Below are 19,323 nucleotides of genomic sequence, written 5' to 3'. Positions count from 1 at the left end.
TCTAAGTGCTGTGCTCGGTACTCAGCTGCGTGTACTTCAGCCCTGCATTCCCATCGCTGCTCCTGCTCTCCAGGCAGAACACGTTTCTATATTTTGATGCCTTTGCTCCCCATAGATGCTTTTTCTGAATCAAGGTAACTTAGGAAAACTAGATATTTTTATGAGGAAAAATAAAGAAGGAAGCACAACATAGTTTTGAAGGATGGTTGGGTGTGTGTGTTTAGACAAGATGGGACCCTTCACAGCATGTGCTTTGCTGGCCAGTAGGGAAATATTAGGGCTGCTTTTTTTTAATGTTATTTTTAATGTTTTTAAAGGAAAGAAAAGAAAAATCAAAACATTCACATATAACCGCACAAGCAAAGAGTATGAATCTACCAAACCTATTCTGTACAGTTACCACAACTTGAAAATACTTTATTCAATAGCTACAAATTTTATGTACATTTATTTCTTGTATACACAGAATTTGCACAAAGATATTTCACAACAAAGAATTACTGACCTTGTACAGAGCTATTGGGCTCTATTCTCCATTCCTGCTTGGCCCTATAGGGGAAATTATTGCAACCCTGTTATTCAACATGGCAGTCTCATGCTTGATTTCCTTAACCTTTGACACACTGTCAAGAAGTGGGGGCTCAAATTGTTACTGTTAAAAATGTGAAAAACTGTTGTAATTCTCCTGCCTTTGTATTTGATGAAATAATTTACCTGAAATTAATCAGAAGTTTTCAGATGAAATTCTGCATTAAGGAAAATTGAATACAAATTCTGTGCTGGCCAGCATTGATTTGCACATTTGTTTTCTTCTGAGGGTTGACACCGAGCTTCTTGGTATTCCTCTGTGCTCCGTGAGTGTGGAGGCCACTGTGAGGCTGGCTGGGTCTCTGTTTACAAGAGATAGGCAGGATGTGGAAAAGAATGCTAGTTTGGCTGCTGGGTCAGAAATGTCACCGTAGTGAAGTTGGGAGATGGAACAATGCAGCAGCATACTGAGCTGCTGAAAAATAAACATGTTTGACTGGATTCTATAATCATCATGCTTGCTTTAATTCTTTCCCACGCAGGTAATTTCAAAACACTCTGTCTAGATGCAAAATGAAAGCACAATGTTTATTATTTGTTTTTCTTTTAAAAAGAGAATACTTAAAACAATGAAGACTTTTTGAGTCTTTCAGATTTTTCTCAAAATATTTTGCATTTTTCTGGTATTGATATAAATCTGAAAAAACCTAGGATGTTTTAACCATATGCCTAGTATTCTGAGCCAGTGTTTGCACGCAAGCAATGAGGAAAATGCACGTTGAACTTCAGGATCAGAGAGTAGAGGGAGTTTTGGAGGCAAATTCTTCCAAAGCCTGGCCAGTGTGAAAACACTGGCATAGCTTTACTTAAAGTGACTCCTCCTGAAGCTGATTTCCATGTGTATTAGTCTACAATTGTCAGTGCCAAAATTCAGATAAAAGGACTAAAATCTTATCTCTTTCATATTGTCCTTATTTATTTTATTATTATTTTTCAAAATTTTGAGCTTAAAATCTTCTACTGTATAAGTTTTGGTTTAAGAGGCAAGAGTATTGAGTGAGAGAGTCAGTTTTCCACAAAAAGTATTAAAACGACACTGTCTGGGTCTTAGGTGTCTCTGTCATGGTAGAAGGAATCATACTTGGTAAGCACAACAAATCGACCAATAAAAAACTAAAACAGAACAGCTGGCTGGAGCAATATTTTTCCTTAGATGTCTTAGTAAATTTTACTGAGTTTCTCTAACATGTGTGAAGGCCAGGATTATGTTTCTCCAGTGTGTTTTGCTGGTGGCTGAATACATTGACTCTGAGGGCCAAACTCCACATTCATAGTCTACGGCTGAAAAAGGTCACGCATATCCAGAACATCAACTAACGCTAGTCCCATAATCATTCTAAATCTAAGAAGAAAATAACACTTGCTTTAAAATATTAGGCTTTTTCTTGACACTTTCACATTATATGAGGAACGTTTACACTTTTTGGAATGAACTTTTAGAGTATATTCACACAATCATATACTAAGTAATAGTAAATTTTCTTATCTAAAGCATGCACACAAGATTCACAGACTTTTTTGAGCTGTTTGTGGCAACTCTGTAATGACCACTTACTATTTCAGCTTTCAATTTTGAACTTAGTTCTTTGAAGCTGTGATATTCACTAAAATGCTTGCATGTGTCTGCACATTTGTATGTGTGTATTAATTGACATATTCAGAAGAAATTCAGCTCAAACATGTATGGCAGGGTTGTTTAGATTTTTAACACTTTGTAACAGTTAGATATTTTCGGCTTTACATCCAAAATAGGGAGGAGGAGCGGAAAATTTAACCTCGTGGCAGTAGTAGGCATGCTTTTCTCCGGAATAATTGCTTTCATCTTGTTCTTCAAAAACAGTTGGCTCCATATTGATGGAGCCATAATGATGCAGTGAAGTGTTACAGATAGTTATTTTAGATGGATAACTTTAAAAGTGTAACCGAACATTTTAAGGGAGAAGTTTGTACTGTGCGTACACATTCTCAGGAGGTTTCTGCTTTCTTGAGCAGGACCGACAGTATTTCTAAGTCAAGGAGAGATGGTCCACAAGCACTGAGGTCTGGAGATAGATTCTGCCCTGCCTGATGCCCCGTGCTTGTCACGGCTTCAGAAATGCCAGCACATTTTTCCTGTGGTAAAACAGGTGTTTCTCTGGAGCTATTAGTGACTTTCTTTCCAGACCTTCTGGGCGTCAAGCAGAAGGAGGGGCAGCTCCCTCTGTGGGAGGCTGGCGTTAGGTTCCCGTTGCCCGGCACTGGTCACACGTCCCCAGAGTAACATCTGGCTTTCTTTCCTAACAGCTGACTCACTTTCTTTCTCCTTGGTTTTTAGGGGTGAACACATCTTGCTCGAGCTGTCCGTGCTCCTGTCTGCCTTCATAACTAGGAATTGCTATCTTTAGCTCTTTCCTAAAAACCAGCAGCCAGTTTCAGACACAAATGGGATTCTCCCTTCTTCCTGAGAAGGCATCTTTAGGTTTTAAAATCTACCTATTTTTTTTTTCTTTTTAAGTATCTTGAAAAATAAAACAAAGAGGATTGTAAGAATTTTCTTTGTTCTTTTAAGGTCCTAACTTTGTTTCTTAGCTTGGCACTTTAGAATGTGTAATGGTGAAAAAGTAAATGATTACTTTTTTATTTTGAAACCTTTTTCTCAGAGGAAATAATAAAGAGAATGTAGGTACATAGCTGCCTCATAATTCGACTAGACTTCCTTTTCAGTTACATTTCAGGGAGAAAATCTTTAAAATTTTTCATTTTACAAAATTATTTTTCTTGAGCAAAGTTTTTCACTTGTTCCTACTCTTTGAGTTTAATTTTCTGTCACTGTAGTGGGAGAATGAGTCATTTAACTTTTTTTCTGGTTTATAATTATAGATGGAAAAGTTCTGTTTTATATAGATTTTGTTTATATTCACTCACAATATTATATTGTAAAATTTCTTTAATCTTTTCAAAAATTCTTATGTCATTTTAGTGTCATAAACGTATATTCAATTTTTAAATCAGAAAAATGGAACATTACACAAGTAATTTTCAGACATTTTTTTCAGTTTGTTGCAGATAATAATTTAGAGTTTTCAAAGAACAAACTTAAAGCCCTTTTTTCTTAGGGGGACAAATGTCTTAACTGGGTCTTTGCTGCATTTCTATGCTACCTTTCTGAGCTGAAAAGTAGCTGCCTAAAAACTGCCCTTCTGTTTCCAGGCGTCTGTAGGCAGGACTGGTACACGGTGAGGAGAGCGGGGCCGAGGCGGGCGCCACGAAGGCCTCACACCTGTCTTCCTCGTCAGGACTGGAGTCAGGACCGTGCCCCCACAGGCGCGCAGGGTGAGCCCACGAAGCTCGACGTGGTGGAGGCGGATTTGGAATCTCTGCGGGAGCAGCCGCTGACGTTGGAGTCTCTGGGAGTCGCCCGCTTCTTCCGACTGGATGTGGCGTGGTCCGCGTCTCCGGGGTCAGGAACCACAGTCATGGACTCCATCCTGGTGACAGTGTACAGGCTGCCGTGCCGAGTCGGGTGGAACCTGGTGGCCTTGAGCTCCAGCTCGTCATAGCTGGAGACTTCAATGAAGGGACACCAGCGAAATGCTCTCTTGAAGCCAGCTCGAAATCTGAGGAGAGGTGGGCCACAGGACAAAGTCAGGTTTTCAGGTGGAAGTTTCCTTCAACCGCCACAGAAAGCCGACTGGAGGAAGCTCAGTTTTTTAATTTTCTAGTCAAAGTCTTAGAATTGCTTTTTATTGAGGCATAACTGACATATTGTATTAGCTTCAGGTATATATCATAAGGATTCCTTGTATACATTATGAAATGATTACAAGTCTAATTAACATCTGCCATTACACACAGTTACAATTGTTTTTTCTTGTGATGAGGACTTTTAAGATCTACTCTCTTTGCCACTTTCAAATATGAAATCTGTATCATTAAGGATAGCCCCTTGGTGCACATTACAGCTCCAAGACTGACTTATTTTATAACTGGAAGTCAAACCTTAGAATCTGTGTCATAGTTTTGGTAGTAGTGTTTCAAGTTTTTCTTGTGTGAATTGAACCTTAATCTCCCATCAGTGAGAAGCTGTCAAACAGGGAAAGCCCAGCGTCAGGTGGTCAATATGCCAAAGAGACAGTGCACATTTCTCCCATGATATTATACATTTGCACAAGTGTAACTGAATTAGGCTTGCCGGTCAGGGCACTTAAAAATAACATATTTCAAAACAGCATCTTTGAGGAATAAATACACTTTTATAAGTTAAAGTCTCATATAATGTTAGAATTAATTGCTAATCTTGATGGTTTTTATTTAATTACATACGAGACTGCACAATCCTTGACCTTGTAAACCATTAAATGAAGCTGATTAAAAACACATGTACTGGGCCAGCCTCGTGGCGCAGCGGTTAAGTTCACACATTCCGCTTCTGTGGCCCGGGGTTCACTGGTTCGGATCCCGGGTGCAGACACAGCACCACTTGGCAAGCCATGCTGTGGTAGGTGTCCCAGGTATAAAGTAGAGGAAGATGGGCAAGGATGTTGGCTCAGGGCCAGTCTTCCTCAGCAAAAAGAGGAGGATTGGCAGCAGTTGTTAGCTCAGGGCTAATCTACCTCAAAAAAAAAAAAAAGAAAGAAAGAAAACAGGTACTGTGTGGGGTGACTTGAATTGCTATGTGGCTTATGAAAGTAACGAAAAAGGTGAGAGTTAAGTACTAGCAAAGGGAAGGCCCAGTGTGGTGGGAAGAGAGCTTAGGGTGTAGCTTTGCAGTTACTTATGTGAAGTTCCATTTCTCCTTGTTCTCAGAATAACTCAAACACAGTGGTTTATTAAGGGAATTATCGACCCGAAGAAACTTGACCCTACGCCTCCACGTGCTGACCCTACAACTAAGGTGTTTTCACCCAGGAATCACATTTCACCTTTTTTCCAGTCTTAAATATGGGGGTAAATACTCCTAATTTTATTGTAAATTCAACTTAGAAACAGCTTTCCTCTGACCACCTCGTTTTCTTCACACCAGTCCCTCGGGGGCGGCACCCTCTCAGCCTCTGACCTGCTGTACAGGAAGGAGGACAGGTCTCCTGCATCACCCTCACGAGACGTCTTCCATTCTGAAGTCTATTTACAAGACGTCCTTAAAACAGAAAAAGGAGCCCACTCCACGTGCCATCCTGTCTCCATCTTACAGAACTATCTGCTTTTCCACGAAGCATCTTCATTTCTTGGAGGACTTGAGCTAGTTTTCAGCTCACCTACTTTGGACATGGGGTCGTTTCTTTCCTTTGGCAGATAAGATTCTGAAGGGTTTGGAAGGAGAATTTGGCCCATATAAAAATTGCCCAGTTAGAACCTCTACGAATGTCGTTTTGATGAAGTAATTGTTAAGGTGGAATATTTCATAAAGTGCGGAGGAGTCTAGAAAAAATCAAGCTCTGTCTTTCCTCAGTGAATTTTCCAACTTTCCCTTCCTTTTGCGTTTTAAATTTGCACCAAGAAGCTGGGGCAACACTATATGCTTCCAACAAGGCCAGGGTGACAAGAAACCAGGGTTTGTGACTGTTTTTACCTCTTGTTCAGACAGCAGTAGATGAGGGGGTTGTACATGGTGGAGCTCATGGCCAGCCAGAAGCTGGCCAGGTAGACCTGCTGGATGTACCTCCAGCGGTTCAGCTGCTGGTAGACGGCCGTGAGGATGAAGTAGACGTGGTAAGGCAGCCAGCAGACGGCGAACGTCACCACAACAATTATCATCATTTTTACAACCTAGAAGGAAAGAATGAGCTTATTTTTGGAAAATTTAAAAGTTTCCAAGAGCTTATGGCAAATCACAAGTTTCTACCAATACTGTTAAATCCACGGCTGCCTAAGAAACAGTCAGTCTGTTAAAAACGGGGAGGCAGCACAGGGACAGCCGCCTGAGGAGTGGCCAGAGGGCACACCGTGTCACAGTCCCCCTGACGTCACCCCATGGGCGGCACTCAAACAGAATCAAATGGATTTTAATGGCCTGAAGGAAATAAGTGTCTACAAGCCCCCACAGAGCCTGGGGCGAGAGGAGCGGGCTGGGCTGTGCCTGTGCCGCCTGAATCGTACCGGAGACCCTACGTCTCCAGGAGCTGCCCACTGACCACTGGGTCCTCTAGGCCGGTGGTCATGGTCGCCTGAGTTCAGCTTAAGACTGTTTGGATGTCTTTACTCTGATACCCTGCTCACCAGTCAACCTTCTGAGTATTAACTGGATTCTCTGGTAACCTGGTATTGGGAAAGCTTTCTCTGGATGGTGATTACGAGTATTCACGCTAGTCTGAGGAGACATCACTGACTTTAAGTCTGTGAATAAGCAATCGGCTGACACTGCTGGTCTATGCAGCAGCTCCCATGAGTTTGGTAAGCATGGGTCATCTTCTGTTTCCACACTTTTGAACCATAATATCCTGGAAAGCCCTGACTGGTAGAATGTCAGTCTCTATTCTCCTCCACTAGGCCTTAAATTCTTAAAAGGCAGAGAGAATCTTAATTATCTTAATGTTCCCATCTAGCACAGTCCCTCCTACATAGCTGTGAATAAATAGGTGCTAAATGAGTGATGGTGTTCAGTTTGTAGCAGGAGCTGCACAGGGGGTGTTTTGTGCGTCTCTGAGTGACATGAACCTGCTCTGAGGTCTGTGTCATCAGCAGAGCCAGCTCAAAGCTACTGAGGGCTGTGCCGCTGGCTGTGTGTGGAAGGGGAGCTAACAGTCTGTGATGCCTGATTTAACACTTCTCACCATCGATCTGTCTACTAAATTTTCATCTCTCTTTTGGAAATTTGGAAATAGTAAGAACTTTAGAATAATATATATTAGACAAAATAATTTTAAGGCTCACCCACAGCAGATCAGAATACAAATCAGAGAATGTCCTGACATAAATGGCCTTCATGGGATCTGAGAGGTACAAAAACACATGATTTGCACCCTGGACTTGTCGTTTTACTGCAAGTGAAGGCCTCAGATAGAGGTTGAGCCATGAGAGAGATGATTCTAGAACTAGACGAGCACGCAGTGGGGCCACGTGGAGGCAGAGCTTCCTGAGGGCCATGCCGTCTGGGGCTGCTGCAGGGCCGACGGACACTGACCGTCAGAGCTGGACATCCATCCAGGTCAGCCGCTCACAGATGTCGTCATTGGCCACGTCAGGGGAAGTCTTTTGATTTCCTCAGTGCCCTTCAAATTGCACATTTTTTCTGAAGAACTGTGTTCATATTTCTGCATTTTATCTCTCCTATTTCTTATTAACATTTGTGGAATACTAGTAAGAGCCATATTTTATTTTAACTTACCTTTATACATTCACATACTTAAAAATAATTAATTGGTTTTCAATTGCACTTTAGGAAACTGAGGCAAACACCAGAATACTTGACCACTGAGATTCACAGAACTAAGTCAGAGTTTAAAATTGAGATTCTTAAGTCTTTTTGTTTTCTGCTTACAGTTAACAACATTTATTGAATGATGTTTGGGCCTAGAAAACAGTATAGAAAAAAATAATAGAGGACCAATTCTTTATCCTGAAGAAGCTTAGAATATAATGGAAAAAATTAAAAAGTAAATTAAAAATGCATAGAAATGTAGTAAACACAAACATGTGTAAGCAAAATTGAAAATAATGATTATGAGAGCTGACGCGCGTGTTATAAGCAAGGATGAGTCCAGGCACACCAGCTGTGGGCTCAGGGGCTGTCAGACGGGATGAAATGGCTCTACCGACTTCTTCATTCTTGAGAGTGTGAACGTCACACTACTTACTCCTCCAACAGGGCAGGCAAGCCCCTGCCAGGCCACCCTCCTCGCCCTCCCTCTGGAACGCTCTTCCCTCAGTTATTCCCGGGCGCCAACACCCTGGTCTCCTTGAAGCCTTTGCACAATTGTCACTTTTTCTGTGAATCCTCTGCTGATCAACCTATTTAAAACTGCGCTCTGCCCTTCCAGCTCCCCAAACCCTCAGCAACTCTCTATTTTGTTCCATGCCGTGTGTATTCTTGACATTGAGTCTCCTCACGCTAGAAAACAGACGAGCATGAGTTTTCTGCTTGTTTTGTTTGATGCATTTCAGTCACAGAGACTGGGCTTCACACATAATCAGTGATCAGATATTTTTAAACAAACTGATGAATGTGAATACAAAAAGAAAGAAACTAAAAGACATATAGTTGGTTAAGTGTCCGTGATGCTACTCAGCCACTAATTAGTGGTATCACGCGTCCTGCAAGTTTAAAATGGGCGTGTGCATATAAAACGAGCCTGATATTTACTGTATTTCCTTTCTCTGGGCAAACAGATTTAGATAAAGAGTATGAGTGCACCAACAATATAATCAATATATTATTTTGGATTCATGAAAGCATTAAATTTTATTCAGAATAAATGTTAAAATGGGCAAAAAAGAACTATGACAGTGTGAACATGGTGAGGCTACTATGTTCAATACGGTATCAGACAATGTGCCTGAAAGCTTATTTGAACGCTTTCGCACACACCGACCACAAACTCCCTGTGTGTGAAATTGTTTTCCAACAACAGCTGAAGACCTGCAAAGGCCGTCAGAGTCCTTGAACGTGACTTCCAGTGGTCGACATGGAAGAAGTCCAGAACGTGGGAAAAGCAGAACGCAGATGGAGAGTTAAATTAAATTAAAACACATCTGGAACAGAGGTTTCCGGTAATTTCTAATTCATATGTATAGGGCCACAAGTACTTTATTATAAAACACTTAGAAACTTATTTGAAGATTTTTAGGAAAAACCTAAAAGACTAAATGAAAGGTTTTTTACAGTGAAACACTGCTGTAATATATTTCATTTATTTATTTCCATAAAATACATTTTAATGTTACTTTTGGTCTCTACCCACAAAACCTTGTGGTTATTTCAGACATCAAACTTTCAGGACCCCAGGTTTGACGCAAATTCACAATCACAGAACTTTTTCCTCTGTGATTCACAAAGAAAAGGTGCCTCGGTTGGAGTCTCGGTTGGAGCAAACTGCACTGGTTTGTGAAACGCCCAAATCGCGGAATCGCAGTGCTCCTCACAACATGCTCCGGAGAGGAGCACGGGGAGCGCAGACCCGGAGCAACCACAGGTGCAGCGGCTGTGAGCAGCCCGGTCTCGTGGGTGGGGGACGGCGGCGCCAGCACAGACAGGCGGCAACCGCCCAGCAGGCGAGGCTTGGGGCAGACGCCCTGAAGCGCCTGGGATTGCAGGCGAGGCAGGAGCCTGGGTGGAGACGGCGGACATCTGTCACCCGTCAGTTCCATGGAGCCAACAGACTGGTCCTGCTTCGGAGGCAACGGGATTTGTTTTCCATCGCAGTACGGACAGTTGTGGCCACCGCTGTTCTAGGCGCAGGAACTTACCGGCAGGAGGAGGAAGGCAGGCGGGACAAGCAGTTCTTACAGGTACATTCCTGTTTCCAGCAGCTAAGAACCCGCTATACTCACATAAGCCGATGGAAATAGACATCATATGTCTCATTGTGAGGATAAACTTGGGACACCTTTTCTTTTTTCTTTTTTTTTTTCTTTGAGGAAGATTAACACTGAGCTAACTGCTGCCAATCCTCCTCCTTTTGCTAAGGAAGACCGGCTAGAGCCAACATCCATGCCCATCCTCCTCCACCCCAAACGTGGGACGCCTCCCACAGCATGGCTTTTGCCAAGCGGTGCTACATCCACACCCAGGATCCGAACCAGGGAACCCGGGCCTCCCAGGCGGATCTCAGGAACCCAACCGCTGCGCCACAGGGCCGCCCGGGGCACCTTTTCTTTGTGAATCACAGAGGAAAAAGTTCTGTGATTTTGTATCCTGTGCAGGTCAGACCGGATGCCTGCGGTTGTTCGGATCTATCAAAGGAAATTAGTGCAGGATGGAGGATTTTGAGGTTTAGGTCATAGAAAAAAATCAGTCTAGGACATTAAATAAAATACTGCCAACTGTAAAAATCATCTAGGAGTCATCTTCTTCAGGGCAGGATTTATTCTTTCTGAATGTCTGAACTGGAAGTGGTCAACTCCGTGAGATGGGAACTTCTGGTTTTGACGTATGCTTTGAAGAAACATCCCCGGACCACACCCACCACCTCTTCACACCGTGTCTGCACAGGTGTTCTCAAAGGGACCTCTCTATTTCTGCAAGTCAGCATTACAGGCATGCTTATTCCAACCGTATCTTAGGAAATTAAGTATTCTCAAGAGCAAAATATGGAAAAATTTTAATAAAAGCATCGAAATTTAAAGCACAACTTCATGGGCTATTTAGGTTGGGCTTGTCTGCTTAAGTTCCAAAAACTATGCTTAATATTTCAGTCCCAAGTGAGAATACAAGAGCTAAGTAGTAATACTTACTAGAAAAGTGCAGGATAGTCCAAAAGATGAATTGAATTTTGTCAGCACGTGATTTTAGCATTAGACGAAGATATGGGCACATGGTGTTTGTGTTGCCAAATCCAGCTAATGTGCATCCAATTAACATTAGCTTAGCAGGTGCATGTGGGCAATAGTGTCAGCCCAAACCAATGAAGAAATCCATGTGTGTGTACACAGATGTGGAAAGTATTTCTGTGCGTGTGTGCCTGCACACCTGTGTGTGCCCACCTCTCTACATTTCGTTGGTCATGATTCATTTTCCATGGCACTTGGTTTTCCCGTTGGAAACGTAGACTTTGAGAGCACTGTAAGATTTTAGGCCCACAGTGATCTGAAGCCAAAGAAAGGAAGCCACAAAAAGGAAGAAGAGATGAGATTAGAAAAGGAAGCACATTAAGGTAAGAGGAATAAAGACTGATGTTACAGGATCGTGGGTAGAGATAAAAACTTATAGGGGCTTATTACAGACTGAATTGTGTCCCCCAAATTTCTTTTCTTTTTGGTTTACCAATGCCTTTTATTTCTTTTTTTTTTTCAGCTTTGTTGAGATATGACTGACATATAACTCGTGTAAGTTGAATGTGTACAGTGTGATGATTTGATACACGTATATATCGTGAGATGACAACCACAATAGGGTAGTTAACAACTCCATCGCCTCACACATAGTTACATTGTTCTGTGGTGAGTCCATCTCAGATTGGACTCAGCGACCTTCCAGTGTACACCCCAGCATTGCTGACTACAGTCACCAGCGCACATGTGAGATCCCCGGAACATAGTCATCTCACAACTGGGCCAGTTGGGGGACCTGCAGGCCAGGTGTCCCCAGTGGCCCATGGGCTGGCCTCCAATGGTGTTCATGATGGGTTAGGAGGACCCACATCCCTTTGACATGTTCCACTTGGAGCCTTCCTGAGTTCCCCAGCCGCTGGCGGCCCCTCGTCTGTAGCTCAGGACATGGCCTTCAGGATGGAGGGAGAGGAATGGCCTCTGACTTCACAGCTCGGGTCACCATTCCCTGTCACCCTCACCCCCCAGGAGAAACCATGGCTAAGAAGGGCACTCCTGGCACTGAGCTCTGCGCCTTGGGGAGCGGAGCTGCAGGTGAACTCAAGCTGTTCCTCTAACTCTCTCCAGGGCCTTCCATCTCAGGGTGCTTTTGCTCCAAAGTGTGCTGGAGCTTTGCTACTGGGCTCCCAGACTTCCACAAAGGCCCTCTGGTCAGTGGGAGACCATCTAAATCAGTGGGTGTCTGAGCCAGTTCACGGGACACTGCAGGGGCCATGGTGGATGAGGTCTGTGTGTCTATTACCCGACTCACGGAGGCAACACTCCTCCTGGGCCCCGTGGTGTATGGCGCTGGTTACAGAACCAAAACCCAAAGGGGCTGTAGCCAATCCTCAGGGTTACGGGGCTGTTTCTGGGTCTCTGGGCAGGACCATGGTGGCGAGTCAGCTGCCCGGGTGCAGGCCTGTCTTCTCAAAAGGTCCCTCTTTGTTCTTGGACTGCACCAGGGTTTTGCAATCTCCCGCCTGGATCGCTCAGCTGCCACGAAAGTACTTTTTCCAGCATAGATGCCAGGTTGTCGTTGTTGAGCATGGAATGACAAGGGACATCTTACTTGTTCATTTTGCTGACATCACTCCCCCAAGTTCGTACCTTGAAGTCCTAATGCCCAGCACCTCAGCATGCGACCGTGTCCAGAGACAGGGTCTTTAAAGAGGCAATTAAGTTAAAAAGAGGTCATTCGGGTGGGGCCTAAACCAACATGACTGGTGTTCTTAAAAGAAGGGGCAATTAGAACACAGACATGTGGAGGGAAGACCATGAGAAGACAGATGGCTGCAGCCACCAGCACACCAAGTGGAGAGGCCTCTGAAGAAGCTGGCCCTGATGACCCCGGGGTGGCAGTCAGAGCAGACTGACACAGTGTTTGAGAGGCTGAGGGCGACAGACTACACAGCTTCCTTCCAACAAAGTGGGAGGCAAAATGCCACGCAGGGTCCCAGAAAATGGGGATTTCTGGAGAGGTCTGGATACCTGCAGAATTGCTTTCAGTGAGGTTTGCACAGACCAGGATGTCCATTTCCATCAGCTGAACCTCTCTTAGGTTATATATGGTTTTCCTCACAAACACTGTTTCCCATGGAAATTCTCATGCAGCAGAAATAATGACAAGCACACAGAAAGCTTGCTGCTGAGCAAGATGATAGATTCCTCCTGGTTGTTATGCAACTCAAAAATCCAGTTGAATCTGTCACTTGAGATGAGACTGAAGACTGGCCCCTTTGATTAAGGCAAAAGGCTTCTTTGTCATCACACTTAGGTGGGAGCAGAGCTGGTATGGCTCATTAGGTCAGAGAAAGAGAATTAAAATAGAAAACAGCCAGAAAACAATTTCTATGGTTTACAAAAACAGTAGAAGTAGATTTATTTACCAATATTTCAGATATCTAAACAATCAAGAGCAATTTCAATAAGATTATTTTTAAAAGAAATTGTCACATATTATGATTATTTGGACCAAGTCATGTTTTTGAGGCTTTTGTTTTACTAGAATGGGAAGGAATGCCAAAATATGGCTAAAAAATGTGGGCTACTTTAAAGGTACACATCCAGCAAATTAACACAAAAATGTAATAAAAGTATGCTATTCATGATGTGGACAAAATATATAAAAGTGCTAATTTATAATGGACTACAAGAAGGTGGTCTGGTGATGGGAAGGGAGCTTGAAACGTCTCATCAACGTCTTCTGCTCTTGCAGTTGGAGACGGGCTGAGCAGTTACCCTGTGACTGGACAGCAACAGAGGCTGATGCCCGACTGTGTTTCAAGTTTCTCTCTTACAGATTCTGGAAGAGGCAGCAGGGTTTTCACACTTCTCCCGTTTCTACTTGAGGACAGTCTCATCTCGCCTTTCAAATCTTCTACTCTCTTCTCTCCCCACACCTCTTCCTGCGCCGGTTCCTGGCTCCAGACTCTGTTCCTCAGAGCGCGGAGTCTGTGCTCCACGTGTCCGCCGGGCGGTGTGAACTCGCATTTTGAGAACCACCAGAGGAGAATCAGGCTGATCGTCGCCTTGTCCTTGGAGAGGCAAGGCCGGCGGACGCATCTGAGGGCAGCTCTGAGGGGTCGGTGGGGTTGTGTCCATCTTTGATTTTCATAGAAGCCTTCGTGCTCTTTATGTTCCTTAAGAAATTGTCAAATATATAAACTTATTTAAACTTCATGGCAAAGCTTCGACCGCATGTAGTTTCTCCAGTTTACGGACGAGAAACTGAGAACCAGGGGAGCGGAGTGAGTTCCCGGTCACGGCGAGTTCAGACCTGGGGTTCCCGGGCCTCCCGGTTCTTCGTCAGCCTGGGCTCGTTTAGTACACAACTTGAGAAGTTGTTCTCAAGACCCTTAGAAACAGCCGTTGCTCCTTTCCCGTTTAGCAAGCTCAGGGCACGTGAGGTGGGTATTTTCCCAAAGCTGGGCGACAAGGAGGGAGAAAAGGGGGAGTTGGAACGGCGGAGCGGCCGGGAGCTGGAGGCTGAACCCGGCTCATTCAGTGCTGTGAGGACATGTGACTTGCCTGCACTAAACTATGAAATAGGGACTCAGGACTTCCAATATTTTACGTGCTCCTATGGGACTACCCACTTCCACATTCTTCATTCATGTAGAGCATGTTTAAAGATGAAAAGAAAAGAGGACAAATCCTTAACAATCTCATATATTCATTCTACCTAGTCGCCATAAAGCAGGTCTGTTGAGGGGACTATTTTAGTCCCAAATTGTTACTTTTAAGTTTTAAGATCCTCTGACAGTCACACCAGGGGAGAGAGTCAAGAGAATTTCTGCCTCAGTTTCCTTCCTGGGCAAGAGGGTGGAAAAGAGGAAAGAGCTTCAGGCAACTGCCAGTCTGCCGGCAGCATGACAGTCGCTTCCTCCCTCTGTTCCAGGAACTGCAGGCCCAGCATCTCCACAGCGGGACCGGCCAGGAAGGAGGGGAGGCTGACACTGCCGGCCAGCCAGCAGATTTCATGTCTTGCCGTATGTTGACATAACTTATCCTTTTAAAAGCACAGCGCTGTTGATATATTGAGGTCTGAAATGTTGAGCCAGCCGGTGTGGAAAGATATGATTGCAGTTGGCTTTTTATCTTTGAAAGCATATATTTTAATTGATTTTTGAAACAGCATGAATCTAGAATATGTAAGATTACTCTTCTCTAGTCTAGTAGAAAATTATTTTTCTCTACAGTGTATGACAAACTAGGAAAGCATGGTTCATAAGTGATGTTATTGTCCTTGTCTGTAGGAACCTGGAAATAAGTCTGCACAATTTGCACGTGCTTATTGCTCTGCCTGGAGCACTCTGCCGGGTTTCCTTCCCTGTAAGATTCTCTATCCACCCTTTGGGAGCTCACCCCTCCTAGCAGCTTCCCTCATTTCTTCACACAGGTCATGGTAGATACTTCCTAAGTAGACTTAACCTTTCATACTTGTATCTTGTAACACACGTACATGTTACAGTCAACATGCATAGTTGGTCCAGATATGCATTATTCATCTTTGTGTCTCCAGAACTTAGGAGAGTTCTCGACATTCGATAAATACTTGTTGACCAGGGTATCTGATTTTCCACCCATTTCATGAAGACTATAATTGCAAGAAGCATTGTTTATCTTTGACTTACCAGTGTTTTACCCTGTCATGCACATAATAGCTATTCAAGAATATTAAGTGAATAAAACAAAAATATTTTAAAATTATTTACACCTAAATTAAAATTATTATTATTTCCCTTGGCTCGTGTGTTTAGCAGGATGTCTGAGAAGAGCAGCTATTTTAGCCATGTGATGGTCTAGACTTAGGAAAGAAGTTCAGCTATTTTTGCTTACTTAATCGACTGTACACTTAGATTACAGTTGCCCTACAATGATGCCATTTTTCATCCTATTAAAGAGATAGTCGTTATATAATAAGTACACAAATTATGATCAATTCCACGGAGAAAAATAATCATATCTAGATTTGTAGAATACAATGGAAGACATTATTTTAAAGAAGCAGTATTTAAGCTGAAGCCTAGAGGATGCTCAGAAGGAGAATGGAGGGCACATCACTCTGGATCCTGAGAATAGTGTGAGTGAAGACCGAGAAGAGTCAGAAAGGTTGATGCCTTCAAGCAACTGAGAGCAAGTGTCACCGGAACGAGGTGCATGAATGCAAAGCTGCACAGAACCAGGTTGGCAGAGCAAGAAGCAGCAAGATTCTGCAGGACCCTAGAGGTTATTTTCAGGGTTTACAGTTTCTTTTATTTATTTTCTTAAATATATTGGGAAAACATTGAAAAATTGTAAGCAGACTGCATGAGTTGATTCATATTTTAAAAACATCAACTTGTAAAGTACAGCATGGTGACTATAGTTAACAATACAGTATCCCATATTTGAAAGTTGCTAAGAGAGTCGATCTTAAAAGTTCTCAGCAGAAAAAAAATTGTCTGTTTACCTTTACCTCTTTTACTTCTTGATGGCACTCCCTGCTGGAAAGGAGATGCGTGCCTGCTAGACATCTAACCATAACTGAAACAGTCAGCAGGGCACCTCCCGCAGGCACCAGTCGCTTAATTAAAATGAGGCAACTCATGGGGCTGGCCCCGTGGCCGAGCGATTGGGTTCGCGCGCTCCGCTGCAGGCGGCCCAGTGTTTCGTTGGTTTGAGTCCTGGGCGCGGACATGGCACTGCTCATCGGACCATGCTGGGGCACCGTCCCACATGCCACAACTAGGTGGACCCACAACGAAGAATATACAACTATGTCACGGCGGGGGGCTTTGGGGAGAAAAAGGGAAAAAATAAAATCTTTAAAAAAAAAAATGAGGCAACTCATGAAACATCACCTTGTACATGTATTGTGATCATTTGGCAATGTACACAAATATCAAATCATCATGTGGTACACTTGAAACTAATATAATGTTATATGTAAATTATATCTCGATAAAATAATCATCCTGGATACTGACTGGAGAAGGAATTTGAGGGGAAGTTGGACCTGGAGAAAGTAGTTGGAGAGGCTGCTGTGGTGGACCTGTCGATCAGTGACAATATCCTGGAGAATTATTTCAATGGAGATGGAGAGAAGTAAACAGATGGGAGATGCTTTTAGGGAGGAGAACCATTAGGATGTAGTGATGGATCAGATGAGGATGAGAGGGAAACGGAGGCTTCAAGAATGACTCCTTTCAGAATTCAACATCTGGGTGGATGCAGTGCCCTGTGCTGGTATTTGGATGACGCAGGAAGAGTCTGCTTTTGTGCCGGACGTGGAGACTTAAACTCAGAGAGCAGTACTGCACATTAAAATGTTTAAATACCTGACAAATAAGTGAAACAAGGACATCAAGTACACAGCTCATTATATGAACTTAGAGCTCCTGGAGCAAGTGTCGATTTGGAATATATATTTTAGAGTCAATGGTCTCTATATATCCTGTTAATTCTGTTTCTCTGGAGAATACTGACCAATACAGCTATGACACCCATTATCCTGCACAATTCCCTATTACATGCTTATATTTTTGGCCTTCCTAGAAACAGCCCCATTTCTGAGCACTTTTATTTTCAGATAAAAATATATTTGACCTGGGGGAGAAAACATTTTTTTCTGGTTATCTGACCTGTTCCTCATCACTTTAGCCAATGGCATTATGGTGTTGCCTCAAACTTTATTAATTCATTGATTCTGCAAATATTTATTGAGCATTTATATATATATAAAATATATGGTATTGGTTCACACAATTATGGAGGCTGAGAAATCCCTTGATTTGACATCTGCAAGCTGGACACCTAAGAAAGCTGGTGGAGAAAACTGATGTTCCAACTTAAGTGATTAGGCAGAGAGCACATTCAACCTACCTCTGCTTTTTTGTTCAATTCAGGCTATCAGTGGATTGAAGGATGCCCACCTGCATTGGGGAGGGCCATCTGCTTTATTCAATCCACCAATTCAAATGCTAATCTCTTGCAGAAACACCCTCACAGACACAACCATAAATAATGTTTAACCAACTGTCTGGGCATCCACGGGCCAGTCAAGTTGACACAAAATAAAATTAACCATCACAACAGCAAAGGCTTCATTACCCTATTGAACTAAATTTTGATGTTACTAATAGAGATAGATACATGTCTGCATTGTTCATTACATTCTATGTCAACAGTGACTACGGAAATTGTTTCCATACGCCAACTTATTTTTGTAGAGTGTGATATTGTGTCACTGTAGATTTATTTATACCCTAAGGCAAACATAAGTTAAAATATATATTCTAGATGGGGCTGGCCCCGTGGCCGAGCGGTTAAGTTCGCGCACTCCGCTGCAGGCGGCCCAGTGTTTCGTTGGTTCGAATCCTGGGCGCGGACATGACACTGCTCGTCGAACCACGCTGAGGCAGCGTCCCACATGCCACAACTAGAAGAACCCACAACAAAGAATATACAACTGTGTACCGGGGGGCTTTGGGGAGAAAAAGGAAAAAATAAAATCTTTAAAAAAACTTAAAAAAAAATAAAAATATATATTCTAGAAGCTTGTGCTTTCTTCCCTTAATAGCAGCAATGATAGAAAGAAAGAAATTGCTTTTTATTGTAAGGGATGACTCAGAAAGGGAAAACACCATGTGGATACATTTAGTTTTATAAGACTGTTTAGCAAAGAGGATAATTAATGAATATATAACCTCTCAAATGGTAAAAGTAAGGGACAAGCAGTTGCCTCCTAAGGCAGGAAGGAGCTGAAGCTGGTTGAGGACACATCATGTGTGTGCAAGGTGATGCTTCATGAATTGCCTCATTTTAATTAAGGCGACTGGTGCCTGTGGGAGGTGCCCTGCTGACTGTTTCAGTTATGGTTAGATGTCTAGCAGGCATGCATCTCCTTTCCAGCAGGGAGTGCTGTCAAGAAGTAAAAGAGGTAAAGGTAAACAGAACATTTCTCTGTACAGTAAGTTCTTGGTCATTCAAGGGAATATTGCATCTCTCACCTAGACCTCTCCAACCCTCTGTCGTTTTCCCCTCATGATCCAGAAGGCGTTTTCTACATTTATGTTTTGATGGATTTCTTCGCTTCTCAAGAGTGACATTTCTTTCAAGAATTGGAGTTTTAAATTTAAAAATCATACATTTAGTCTCGTGATTTTCATGCCTTAGTTAAGTGATTTTATCTTTCGTTTTAGTTCATGAACTATAGCTTGTCCTCGTTGCTCTGCTTGTTTGTCTTGTTTCTAGCAGCTGGCCTCCCTAAGGTCTGTTATTATTTCCTCTTTCCAGCTTCAGGCTCTCTTC

General features: G+C 43.0%; 1 protein-coding gene across 1 annotated transcript in view; it reads right to left on the bottom strand.

Annotated features, from left to right (window-relative positions):
* Positions 1-391: 391 nt before the first annotated feature.
* TACR3 (tachykinin receptor 3) overlaps positions 392-19,323 on the bottom strand; it is a 67,606-nt gene continuing 48,674 nt past the window's right edge. Inside the window, exons 4-5 of the mRNA XM_023636803.2 lie at positions 6,137-6,333; positions 392-4,184 (exon numbers count right to left, since the gene is read on the bottom strand). Coding sequence (XP_023492571.1) covers positions 3,872-4,184; positions 6,137-6,333 — 510 coding nt within the window. The 3' untranslated portion in view covers positions 392-3,871. The remainder of the gene's footprint in view (positions 4,185-6,136; positions 6,334-19,323) is intronic.

The sequence above is a fragment of the Equus caballus genome, chromosome 2, assembly GCF_041296265.1.
Source record: "Equus caballus isolate H_3958 breed thoroughbred chromosome 2, TB-T2T, whole genome shotgun sequence".
Taxonomy (NCBI): domain Eukaryota; kingdom Metazoa; phylum Chordata; class Mammalia; order Perissodactyla; family Equidae; genus Equus; species Equus caballus.
The sequence above is the reverse complement of the archived record's forward strand: the minus strand, read 5'-3'. Positions and strand labels throughout refer to the sequence as shown.